General features: G+C 37.9%; 1 protein-coding gene across 1 annotated transcript in view; it reads left to right on the top strand.

Annotated features, from left to right (window-relative positions):
- fstl5 (follistatin-like 5) overlaps positions 1-12,336 on the top strand; it is a 140,212-nt gene that overhangs the window by 66,649 nt on the left and 61,227 nt on the right. The window contains exon 9 of the mRNA XM_053323687.1: positions 1,916-2,036. Coding sequence (XP_053179662.1) covers positions 1,916-2,036 — 121 coding nt within the window. The remainder of the gene's footprint in view (positions 1-1,915; positions 2,037-12,336) is intronic.

The raw sequence follows: 12,336 nt of genomic DNA, 5'->3' as shown, positions 1-12,336 counted from the left end.
TGGTGTTCTGCTAGTGAAGGGCATGCAGGTGTGACCTTTTTACAGTGCAGGTTTTTCATATTTATTACATGTAGACATAATAGCATATAATAAGTCCTGCGTAATTACTAAAATTAGTCTATAGGTTTATGAAGTAATAAATACTTGGTGATACTGCTAATTGCAAGATATGTGTTATGTTTGACTAACCAGACAATGTTCCATCAGTTGTGTAAATTAAGCTTTGATTTCAAACATGCCGAAGCTGCATCTCATTAAACATTACAAGCTGGTTATATCATCAATGATGTGTCTCAGTTCATTTAGCTCACAGGGTCTGCTGAAAGCCAGTGAGCATGTCAGTGGCCCTCTTTTAATACGGTTGGATAGTCAGACACTACAGAGAAGTGACAGCAAAAATCTGAGATATCCACAGGAATTAAAGTTTAGCATGTGAGAAGTAAGGCGTCGTCGTGGAATATTTAGGGAATATAATTTAAGTATCAAAGACTGTGACTCTACTATATACCATTTAAAAAACCAGTCAGAGGCCAGCTACATTATGCTGAGTCAAAGCAAGCCAAAAGAAAATACCAGAGAATCAAGAATATTTTAGCATGAAAAATACACACATTTAATTTTGGTAAAGTCGGTTTTAGTTTGATTTAGATACAAGTATAAATAATAGGATAACATAATTAAAGGAAGACAAATCAGCTCCTTTTAGTGAACATCAGTCTTACTTTTTACCTCCTGTGTACCTGGGATGGAGTAAAAAAAATGCCATTACAGGTCACTACTAAATTTTGGGTAATTCATCTGGGAAGGGAAGTGCGCTGATCCGATGGACGAGGCATGATGTATAAAGCCGTCCCTTGTGATCAGCATTTTGACAGGTGATCTAGTGTGATGGATGTTGCACTGCCACTGCCATGTAGAGGGTGTTGAATAGGATCATGTTTTAGCAAAATGATGATAAAACCTGCACAGTGTTTGGGACCCTTTCATCGTCTATTGTGACAAAAACTCAGTGAATCCTAGTTTATGCTAGGATAAACTGACAGCTAATATTGTATATGTTTCATCACCTTTGACAGTCAACACATAGCTTAAATAGGGAATGTAACATTGACTCATTACAGAGATTTATATCCAGACCTTTCAAGGTAGACTGTACAATAATAGGTTGCTGGAAGTAGTGGAAAGTAACTAAGGACACATTTATACTTCTACTCCACTCCATTTGAAAGATGTACTTTTTACAATTTGTTAGCAGCATTTCAATAAAGCTGTCTTCATCAGGATTACATACTACACTGCAAATGTTGAGCATGTATCTGTTAGACATTAATCATTGCATTGACCTTTTAGTTTTAAACATTCAAGTATTGTTCAATTTTATTTGATACAGAAAGTGGGTGCTGCTACACCCTGGTGCCCTTTGAAGGAAAAACATATCAAAATATAGAAATCACCATATTAAAAAAAACCTGTTCAATATGCACTTATGCCACATATGAGACTAGAGACATTATTAAAATGAATAGGATGCATTGTACTAAATAACATGCTTAATTTTTGTTCATTATTTAGTATTTTAGTAATTATAATTGGTGACTCCTTTGTTGACAACTTTCCTATGTAATGTCTCCAAATATTGATGTTAATTTATATACAGTTATATACAGTTATTTAATTTGTTACCTAGGTAAAATAAAGTCATATAAACAATATTCATGGTGTCAATTTATAGCTGTGTGTGGGTGGGCATGGAGAGGAGCCATTGAAAAGAAATCACTAAGAAGAATAGAAAGGTAGTGTGTTTTCAAGACGTTTGGGAACCTCTGTAAAAGACAATAATGAAAAGTAAGTATAATTAAACCTACAGTAAGAGTAATGTCCACCTTGACTGAGCATTATTGCTTTCTCATTGAAGGTCATCAAGCAAGAAGGTTTTTCCAAGGACATCTCTGAGTGCACGCTGTTCGATCTGCTGAAGTATAATGACGTCAATGATGACGAGCACCTGACCAAAGAGGAGTTTTACACAGCTTTTGGTAAGTTCAGAGTTTAGATTTTTTTTGGTTTTTGTCAGTGTCTTTTGTGTAATTGCAAACATTCATTATCTCTGAATGAAAATTAGGGGAACTTATGATATTTTCTGTCCCACATTTCCCAATTATCTGTGAAAATAGGGATCAAATGTGGCAGAACTGAATCTCTCATCCACCGAGTCGCAGTCAATATATTTTTAATACCTCCTTACTGTTCACATTATCTCAGTCCATAAACATAGCGACAAAGGTATCCACAACATTTTTCATCAGTTAAGCATAAATAACTCATACAGTATTACAATAATTGTGATCTACCTGCAACATAAAGGGTAAGTTGAAACCATAGAAACAATGTCATAATTGATTTTGATTCATTACATGCTTCTTCTTCCCCTTGTTTTTCTTTTAATAGCATATAATGTCAGCCATCTGTCTACATAAAATAAAAAAGTTTATTTAATTAAGTTTGCAATTTGCTTTGAAATCTTGAAAGTAGTTTACTTTTTCTTATTTAAACTGTCAGTCTGTTGCTTTTTCTTCAATATTGTTTGATATCTCGCCAAAGGTTTTCTCACTGAGAACTCCAGACTGTTGCCAATTGTGTTATCGGCCTTCAAATGTTTGTTCCACTGGGGTTAGGTTTGATAAAGGAGTTCAAAATGAAGTTTGTGCCAAAGGAACCAGGTCACAACTACTGCGATACAGTAGTTCGAACCAAACCCCCTCATTAGGCAACATAATGATGACAGGTGCTCGGCTGTATCTGAGTAACACCAACACATGTGCACCAGTTTCCTCCTCATGCTCTCCTTTGGTGATTCCTCCTTGTCTGACATTTTCAGTCAGCTCAATATCCTCTGACAGAATATCCTCTGACATTTGGCTGGCTTGACACATTCAGCAGTGGGAGAGAATTCATAATCAACCCTCTTCTCATCAGCCTTTTGTATTTAGAGAATTTCATTTGAACAGGCAAAAAAAAAAAAAAAAAGTCATGAGAGCAAATGGTAAAGCCAAGGAGTCTCAACTTGTCTACTATTCTCCATATTGTAGAGTACGCAAATGTGTGGGTGCAAACCCCTTCTGGCAAATTACACAAAGAAACAAACTCCAGCCAATCTTGGGAGAGCTGGGTTTCCTTGAAGAGTTGAGTTGCTCTAACTCAAGCTACTTCCCCTTCAGCTTTTAGATCTTTTTTGCACGCTTCCAGCTTCCAACTCCTCACAGGGAAAGGGGATATTTCATGTGACTAAATCTCCCCCTCTGAGGCAGAGTTTCTTTTAACCTGCCTTACTTTCTCACACATTTCATTTCCCTTTTCTTTATCCTCATACAGTGCCACTTAATGTTGTTATTCAGCAACAATGGATAGCTGGCCAAATATATGAACAACTGTGAATGAATTAGATATTTTATAAAGTTAAATATATTAATTTCTTTTGAGTGAGGATAGTAATGGATTCAAACGAGCAGTAATATGCTTGATACAACTATTTTTTGTGTCTTTGCCAACAACTGAACTTAAGATGTTCATGCACACTGCTGTAGTGCTTGAAGCCATTTCACCTCTATTCACCCAATACTAAATTTAGATTAGTGTTTTGTATACTTAGAGGTCATTTTAGTCCTCAGATGATGTCTTCTTTACTTATTACTATTGTTAAACCTACGTCATTGTGCTAAATGATTAGCTGCTTTAAAGAAAGGACTCCGGCATGCCAATAAGACAGCTGACAAAAAAGGCTGATAATGCTGTTAAGGTCACACATTCAGTTTCTTCAGAAACTAACCTGCAATTATAGCTCAATGGGATTTTACAGTAGAGTAAATATTGCACATAATACCTTTTTTAAGTGCAAAAGAGGGAACTTTGAGGCTGAATTTCTTAAAAAATGATACAGTAAATATGCTTGATACTGTGTGAGTGAACAACTGTATCAACCTTTGTCAGAAATTATGGACAAAAGGGATTTTACAGTTGCATACAAAATGAGCATGAGCCTTTTTTCTATTTAAAAAAAACTAATTTCTCAAAAAACGTTACATGCAAAATGTTTGATACTGAGTCAGTGAGTAGTAAACGTAGTCTTAAGGTGCAAAATGTCATCCATTGTCAGAAATTAGTATGACAGCATCAGGCCTTTTCATGAGAAAATATTAGTATTTTAGTTCAATAGCTTCTAGACTATGTGGCCTACTGTCTGAAAATCAGCTTCGGATCACATTGGCATTTCTGTTTTTACTGCCTTGGAATAACCAACGTTTTATTTTGAAAACCATTTGCCATACATTCTGTAATACGGGCACACTTGAAACGTTGGTGTGGCTGGTTTGACCACGAAAAGACGAATGACAGCTCACTTGACGGCAGTCTTGAAAGCTGCTTATATCACTGTCTCTGCTACTGTTAGTTTAGCATGTGCTGCATGTAAACTAAAGCCCCTCTCCTCTTATTGGCTGTGGGACAAAAGCCCCTCTCCTCTGATTGGCTGTAGGATCAGTCGATCTCAGATCAGCACCCGCCTTTTGCTCCATAGACTGAATGCATAGATAGTTCTGCACCACATATCTCAGTGGAGGCGTGATTTGTGATTTGTAGTTGAAGGAAACAGAATCTGTGACTTCGAGCAGTTGTACTTTTTAAAACAACAAATATTTTCGTGAGAAATTATTTTACATACATTGAACATTTATTGCACAAGTTCACATTCAGATTTGCACATATTCAAATTTTGTCCACAACTTCACATTGTATGATACAGGTACACAAATATGTTTTGCACCAAATATACTACAACTATAGGAGCAAGAATGTTAATGTGTCAGTTTTTTTTTATCTGTGACTTAAAATAGGATTTGTTCACCTGTAACTAACTTCATACTTCATACTCATACTATTGAATATTTCAATCCACATTATTTCAATAGCATTTTATTCATCTAACTCTAACAAAGGAGCAAAATCATTCAAGATTATAAATCTGAGCCAGGTACACTAACTTCAAAAATTAGCAGAGAGCTGTTAAAAGCTGCACATAACTGTAAGTGTCAAGTGTCAATTCTCTGTAGACTGAGTACTAGAGGCTCTTTTATGCATGACCAAGCCATTTAATTCAATGTTCATAACTTCATTTGCTTCCCTTATGAAGAGTCTAAGTAAGCTGAAGGTCAATTCCCCTAAAGGAACACAGCAACTCAGCAAAGTATTCTCACCAACGTGGGATGAAAAATCACCTGCACAACCATCAGAGACAATGCAGCCCTTCCTGATGCCCACAGTCATCTATCTAACATCACCTATAATATTTGCATCAACAAATACATTTAAATCGACAAAAACATTATGTTTTATTGTGTTATTGGATCGACTAAAAAACTAAAGTACATCAGATGTATTTTATTACTGTTGATATTCTTCCACATAGAAGTATTAGACAGCAATATAAAGTAACACAGTTAGAGAGATCTTTAAAAAATATATATATATCTGGTAAACAGTGTACAGCTGTTGATATAATGCAATAAGATAACTTCAATAATGACATGAACATCTACTGTATCAATGACATGTAGAACGGAGTAACATGGACATGGATCCATGGAGTGATTTGGCCTTATAGACCATGGTCTTAGAGCCTTGCATCGTAATAGTTTTTCAGTTCAGTGCCAAAATAATCTCTGAGTGGCAGCTGTAAAAATCTATGCAAATACTTTAAGCGCTGTCGTAAACTGAGCATTGTCATAAAGCAAATCCATTGATCCAGTGTGTCTAGACTTATGGTGCAGCTTGGAAAACGAACAGCAGTAAATATAGAAAAGGTTCCCCATGAAAATGGCACCTGTCTGAGTACTCTGCTAATAAGGACCCTTTGCACACCTTTGTGGAATATTCTAAGCGTACCAACATTGTTTGTCAAGACAGAAGATAAGACTTTAATGTCCATGCATTATTCATTCCTTCTTTGCATATACTAGAAGGGGGTTGAGAATCAATTTGCTTCAGCCAGCAGTAAGGAAACTGTCTGGCAGAAGTGATGTCTTTTAATTAGATGATGTTACAGATATGACTGATGTCTGCCACGCTACTGATAGTCAGCCCCTTGTCATCGTTGAATAATTTGGTGAATGATGGCCCTGTGCATCACGGGTAAACAGATAAGGTGTCATCTATCATAAAGTGTCATTAACTTTTGGTAGGAAAGTGTCACAATACATTGGGGCATTGGCTGTCAAATATTAACAACAACCTTATGCATTATCAAGGCACAAACCTTTAGCGTTGTCATCCATTTTTGACAAAGTATATGAGGAAACCTAAAAAGTAAAGCATAGTATAGCACATAGCATACAGAAGTTAACCTATACGGTCTACAAAAACCAGCTGAAAACACTTTTTGTGGATTCAGTGCTGGGAGGGAGGTCTGTCATCTGCAGCAGACCAGCCAAAATCTGTGATCACTGCCACATAGCCTACATTTAGGAAAAGGTCATGCTCACAGGTTCCCACAAGTGATATCTCAACCTCAATATGACAAGGAAGCTTGGGACATTGTACACCTGATATTGTGAGTTACCAGTCAATATGTTAGATTCAAACATATCCGGGCAGTGCAATGAAAGGGCAGATGTAAGATGTTATTGTAAGATGTTAATATTCAGACAGAGGATTTAAAAGCTGCTTCACATGAGGCACAATGTGACTGCATTTTTGTGCCAATGTCATTTTAAGCCCTTTCAATTTGGCTGGACAATCACAGCGTGCTCTGCCTGTGCATAACACTGTCCAAATGTTATTAATTTCATTCATTTGATTTATTTAAAACAGGGACAGTGTACAATACAATGCTCATTTCCATCGGCTTTTCCCGTCCCGAAATGAATAAAAATGGCACCAACTACCTTACTGTTCAGTATAGTTTGTTTTTTGTTTTCTGTAAAATAACAATTTACAATTTCTGTACATTGACTGTTCTAAAACCAAACTGTATAGGATGAAGTGGATGATGACAAAAAATGGACAGGATCGCCATCCTTCAATACTGGGGGTAATCACAGTGACTTTTAGATAATGAGGGAAAACCTATTCCCTTCTTGTATAAAGTAACCTAATGTTATCATTTGGAGCTCTTGACTTCTTTACATCTATTATTATTCTCATGATATCGTGTTCACTCAATGAGAAGACATATAAATAATATGGTGCTTTAATTACAGTGTCTGTTGATCCAAATGTTATTGCCAGTCATTAAAAGGTTTCTTTTACTTTGTATCTTGTGTAACTTAATTATTAATTCTCAGTTCAAGATGCTGAGGACCCCAACAAAAAACAAGCATATCAGTATTGACACTTGACTTCATAGCTGTTGTTAGAGCACAATCCCTTTGTCTCATAATGTCCCATATCTGCTCAGTTAGCCAGGGAAGGATGGCCTTTCTGTGTATTTTATGAGACATCTTAATACATTTACTGTGTATATTGTTTATTTTGAGGAAGAGTTTTACAGTAGAATAAAATATGTTACTAGCTAAAGAACGTGCTCTCAGAGCACTTGGGTGAATCCCATCAGTACTATAAAAGCACAGGAGCTTCTAGAAGAGGTCACAATTGTCTATGATTAACATTTTAAAAGCTGGGCAGGTTAACAGTAGCCAGGAGTTGAGACTTAAGGTCCGGTTAAAACAGCCGACCCCTCTGCCATACGGTGGAATAGGGCCACAGACAAAAATCGACTTACCACAGTCTTTTAGGGTGTTGAGTGATGATTCCTCCAGAGAACAGGGATGACAGGTTGGGAGGCCACCTGTGATGAACCTGGCAGGTAGAGGAGAGACTGTGGGTGGCTTGGACTGGTGGATTGCTGCAAAGCCAGGCTTTGTGGACTTTGTGACAGGTGGAAAGTCCAGGATTTTAATTTTTTTCACAAGCTCAATATGATGGGCTGCTAGTGGGGCATAGGATATGCTTCCTGCTGTGCCCACAGCTTCGCCTGCCAGCAATATTCCTGGGTTCCCATTGGTGAGGAGCTGCCCTGACAAGGACCTTTGGCCTGGCACCAAGGCTTAGTCAGGGAACCTTGGTCTTGTGTTTTTGTACTGGGGCAGGGAGCTGATGCATACAGATCACCTACAAAAGCAGTTGACGTTGGATCAGAGACAAACAACAGGTGTTTGGTCTTCTTCTTACCCATTTTGACAACAACATACCAAGGGTCTGTTTTTAGAGAGTGGAGGAGGGAGTAGAGGTTTTTTCCAGAGGTCAGGCCCATCGGCATCAGTGACAAGACCTGTTCAGGGAATGATGGTCTCCTGATCAACCTCATTAGCGGCTGCTGTTGCTAGGCAGTCCATTAACTTTCCGTGCCCCTTTAAGTTGGTATAGCAGGGATATTCTCCCTTCCAGTCTGATAATCTTATGGCTAAGCAGAGTGCAGTTAATACATCCAGTTGGAGAGGTAAGAGGTGCCATCCTAAGTTTTTTACTTTACCAGGGGGAGACAATTTTTGAAATAATTACCCTGTAGACAGAGATGACATGCCGTCTCAGGATGGTAAGTAGCCAAGTAAAAATAAGGAGTTCAGTCACGACTTTGATCCTCTGACTCTTAAAAATATTGCAGCTTAAAATTTAAACTTAAGAAACTTTAAAGTCACATAAAAAAAGAGTAAAAGTTAAAAATAGCAACAACAGAGATATAAATTAATGCCGATGCATGCACACTCTTTGAGTGACTCTTTGAGGTTATTAGTTTGGGTACACCTATTAAATGCATTCTCCAAGCGTCTAGACATGCTGCTTCAGAAACAACAAAGGAAATGAATTTGCAAGTGCTTGGAAGGAATCCTCTGCCTGAATGATCCCTTTGGCTAATGTGTTGGCTTGGATCTCACCTCTGCCTCTAAAAAACCCTCCTCTTAAGTACATGCACTGCACCTTGCTTCTGAACCTTTTTAACTTCATTTAGGTACTCAATAGAAGAAACATGAGTTATCCTGCTTTGTGTACATTTTTAATTTTTCATCTTAACTTGTATTCATAATCTACTGTCAACTGTGCAGTGTTTTAGATGTAGGGTTTATCTTTATAGTACACATTATTCAGCTGATTACCAGTAATGACCTTAATTGTGCCTATCTATCAAGTAGAGCGGTAATGCTATTTGTGCTGCACTGTAGGACGTATCTCTCCCCTGCTTGTTGTTTCTTGGGTGCCAAGATATTGATCTGAACCCTGACACCTCCTGACAGAACACACAGCCAGGAGATATAGTACAGCTCTTTGATTTCTGCTGAGGCTGGAAGCCTTGGAGTTCCCTTTAGATGCCCAAGGGACTAGTGGGAACCTAAGCGGGGCTGTAATGTGATCCATCATATTCTAATATTGATGTGGTCATCACAGATTGTATGAGTTAAAGATGGACAGCACCTGTACTGCATGTTCACCTTCATCATTTAGACGCTCATACTGAACATCTAGTGACTGTGGTTTTATCTATTCAGTCACTTAGGCACTTCAAGTAAGAAGGGTTTGGATGGTCAATCCAAGTTGAGGTAATCAAATCTATGGTTGAAGGAACCTGTTGTTGCTGGCCATGGCTATGTTTAGAGATTGCTCACCAATATTCACACGTTGGTCTAAGCAAATTAAGATAATAATGTATAAAAAAGAAGGGATGGATTGCTACTTTGATTTGATGTAGTGGCAGGCAAGTGCTGTCCACAAAAAATAGAGTCTACATGATTGTGTGTAATGTATCAGTCCTGTTTGTAGTTGTGATTGTCCAAGTCTGGTGTAATCCTTGCATTTACAAGTTTTCAACACTTGACTCTCCTTTTCCATTAAGGCAAGTTTGCTGTTATTCAGCACCCATGGTACAGCCACAATTAATGGATACTCAGGCTTTTACTTGTCAAAACCCCTGCTGAGCATTCCATTCACTGGCTGTGAGAAGTGGTGTTAAAATGGTTTCATAATTCATGGCTCATTTTCCAACATGTGGCTGTCCCCAGAATGTATTAGCGAGATTTAAAAGAAGTAGAATCACTGTTTTTTTTTTTCTTTTTAATTTGAAGTGATCCTCAACTGAAGAAAAAAGGCCAATTTTCTTGAGATGTATTTTGTTTCTTTTTCTCATGAGGCAGATTGTCCTTTTCCTGTTGCAGTTGATGACACATATTGGAGCCATTGTGTATTTTTTACAATTACCCACTCACTAAATACACACAGAGCTTATTATGTTTTTGTTTGAAATTAAATAGATTATTCCATTACTATTGTATAATTGTATCAAGGTCATGCAACAACTGAGCATTTCCTGTTAACTGGGTTCAGCTAACTGTGAACCTCATTTGTGTTGAATAAACTGGATCACTTCACAGTTCTGTAAATCCTCCTTCACATAGGAACTTATGTGTTTTTCTCATTTTTAGGAGAGGCAACTCAATTTGTTTAAGTCTTACATTTCAAAGAACAAGATTAACTAGAATTGAAAAAGGGTGACAGAAGAATAAATGAAGGGATATCCACACTGAAAGCCTTACCAAACATAACAATCTGCATCAACTTCAAGAGACATGCATCTTCTACTACTCCACCCACTGCGCTTTTTAAATAGTCTGGGAATGTTTTTCCTCCTCTGCTGGGCTTTTTCAAAAGTAACCTCCATAGTTCAAATCACACAAATCCCATTCTCATTCTCTGTATGTTTAACAGTTTAACCGTATATTGAATGATCAATCAAGCACCCATGCTTTTGTATCAGCTTTGCAGTTTCACTATGGATGTATAGAGGCAAAATGGGCAAAAGGGATAACAATATATAATAAAAATTCAAATAGGTGGTTTTCTTTGGTGCTTACTTGAAATCGGTCTTTGTCCATTGAAACTCTGACAGTTTGCCTGACTGCTGTCTTCTCTTTGCTGCTGAAAAGGCATTTGGTCCTGTGGACAGTGACGCTGTTTCAGAGGGTGGAGTCTTTGTGGATGAAATGAGTGAATGCTTCAATAGCATTCACGCACCATTGATGTGTCTGGTTTAAATTCCCAGTGAGGAGAAAACGTCTCTCACATTGTTTTTTCTTTTTGTGCCCTCTGACTGAGAAAGGTTCAGTGTGCTTTTCTGCCTGCCAGGATTGTTTAGAAAATTCAGTGTAAACAGATTGCTGCATTCACCTTCTTCTCTCAACATTTAACATCTTCTGTCATCCAGTTGAAGGTGTTGGCATGCACCATTTGCAGTCATGCAGCTACTCAAGTGTTTTGTGATGCTGATGCTGCTGTAAAACTAGTAGAAAGTACAGCCAGTTGGATGGAAACTTTACTGTAACGCTTTCTGAGTTCAAAACAGGTGCAGATGATTGACAAATGCACCACATATACTGCCCTCCTAATACAGACACATACACAATGGTTTTTGATGTTCCTCAGAGTAATGGAGGAACAAGATTTACTCAATAATAAAGTCTTATTAAAAAAGACTCCACGTCTAATATTGCGTAAAGCCGTGTGGGACTATGTGGGTGAAATTCTCAAGTTGTTTTATTGTTACATCTCATTGCACAAGTATGAGAGAGTCAAAATCTTAGGGTTCAGTTCCTAGACAATGCAGTAAGGGGGAAAAAAATATTTAAAATAGCAAAATCCATAGTAAGTATGAACAAGAAGCAGAGTATAAAACATGTGAGTGTATATGTGTATGTGTCCTACCCATAATATATAAAGAAATATTTGTATATGTTATGTGTATGGACATATGTGTGCTTATGTATGTATGTGTGATATCAAGCAGCTTGCAGTGACCATTGCTCATAAGTATGGTGGCCTAGACTGCTGGTCCAAGCCTTGAGACTGTGTTACTGATTGACAGACGATAACTGAAACAGTCCATGGTTGGGGGGGTGCAGGGGTCTTTTAATAATCCTATGGGCTTTCCTGACACACTGTCTATTGTATATATTCTGGATGGAGAGGAGCTCATATTTGCTGATGTCTTGTACTTGACCACACAACCTCCTGCAGAGCTTTGCGGTGGGGTGTGGTGCAGTTATCATACCAGGCAGTGATTAATCCAGTGACAATGCTTTCAGTGGTGCCTCTGTAACAACTTTGGACTCCATTTCAAAATACTTCAGCTGCCTGAGGTGAAAGAGGTGTTGCTGTGCTGTGCCTCTTTCACCACATGGCCAGCTTGCTCTTGAGGTCATGACATGATGGATGACCATGATGGATACATGCAATCACAGCCTCTCTTATTCTTTCGCTTAAGTGCGCTATAATTTACCTATTGCGGTAAGATGGGGGGGA

The sequence above is a fragment of the Scomber japonicus genome, chromosome 8, assembly GCF_027409825.1.
Source record: "Scomber japonicus isolate fScoJap1 chromosome 8, fScoJap1.pri, whole genome shotgun sequence".
Lineage (NCBI taxonomy): Eukaryota > Metazoa > Chordata > Actinopteri > Scombriformes > Scombridae > Scomber > Scomber japonicus.
This window is presented reverse-complemented; position numbering and strand designations above follow the sequence as displayed.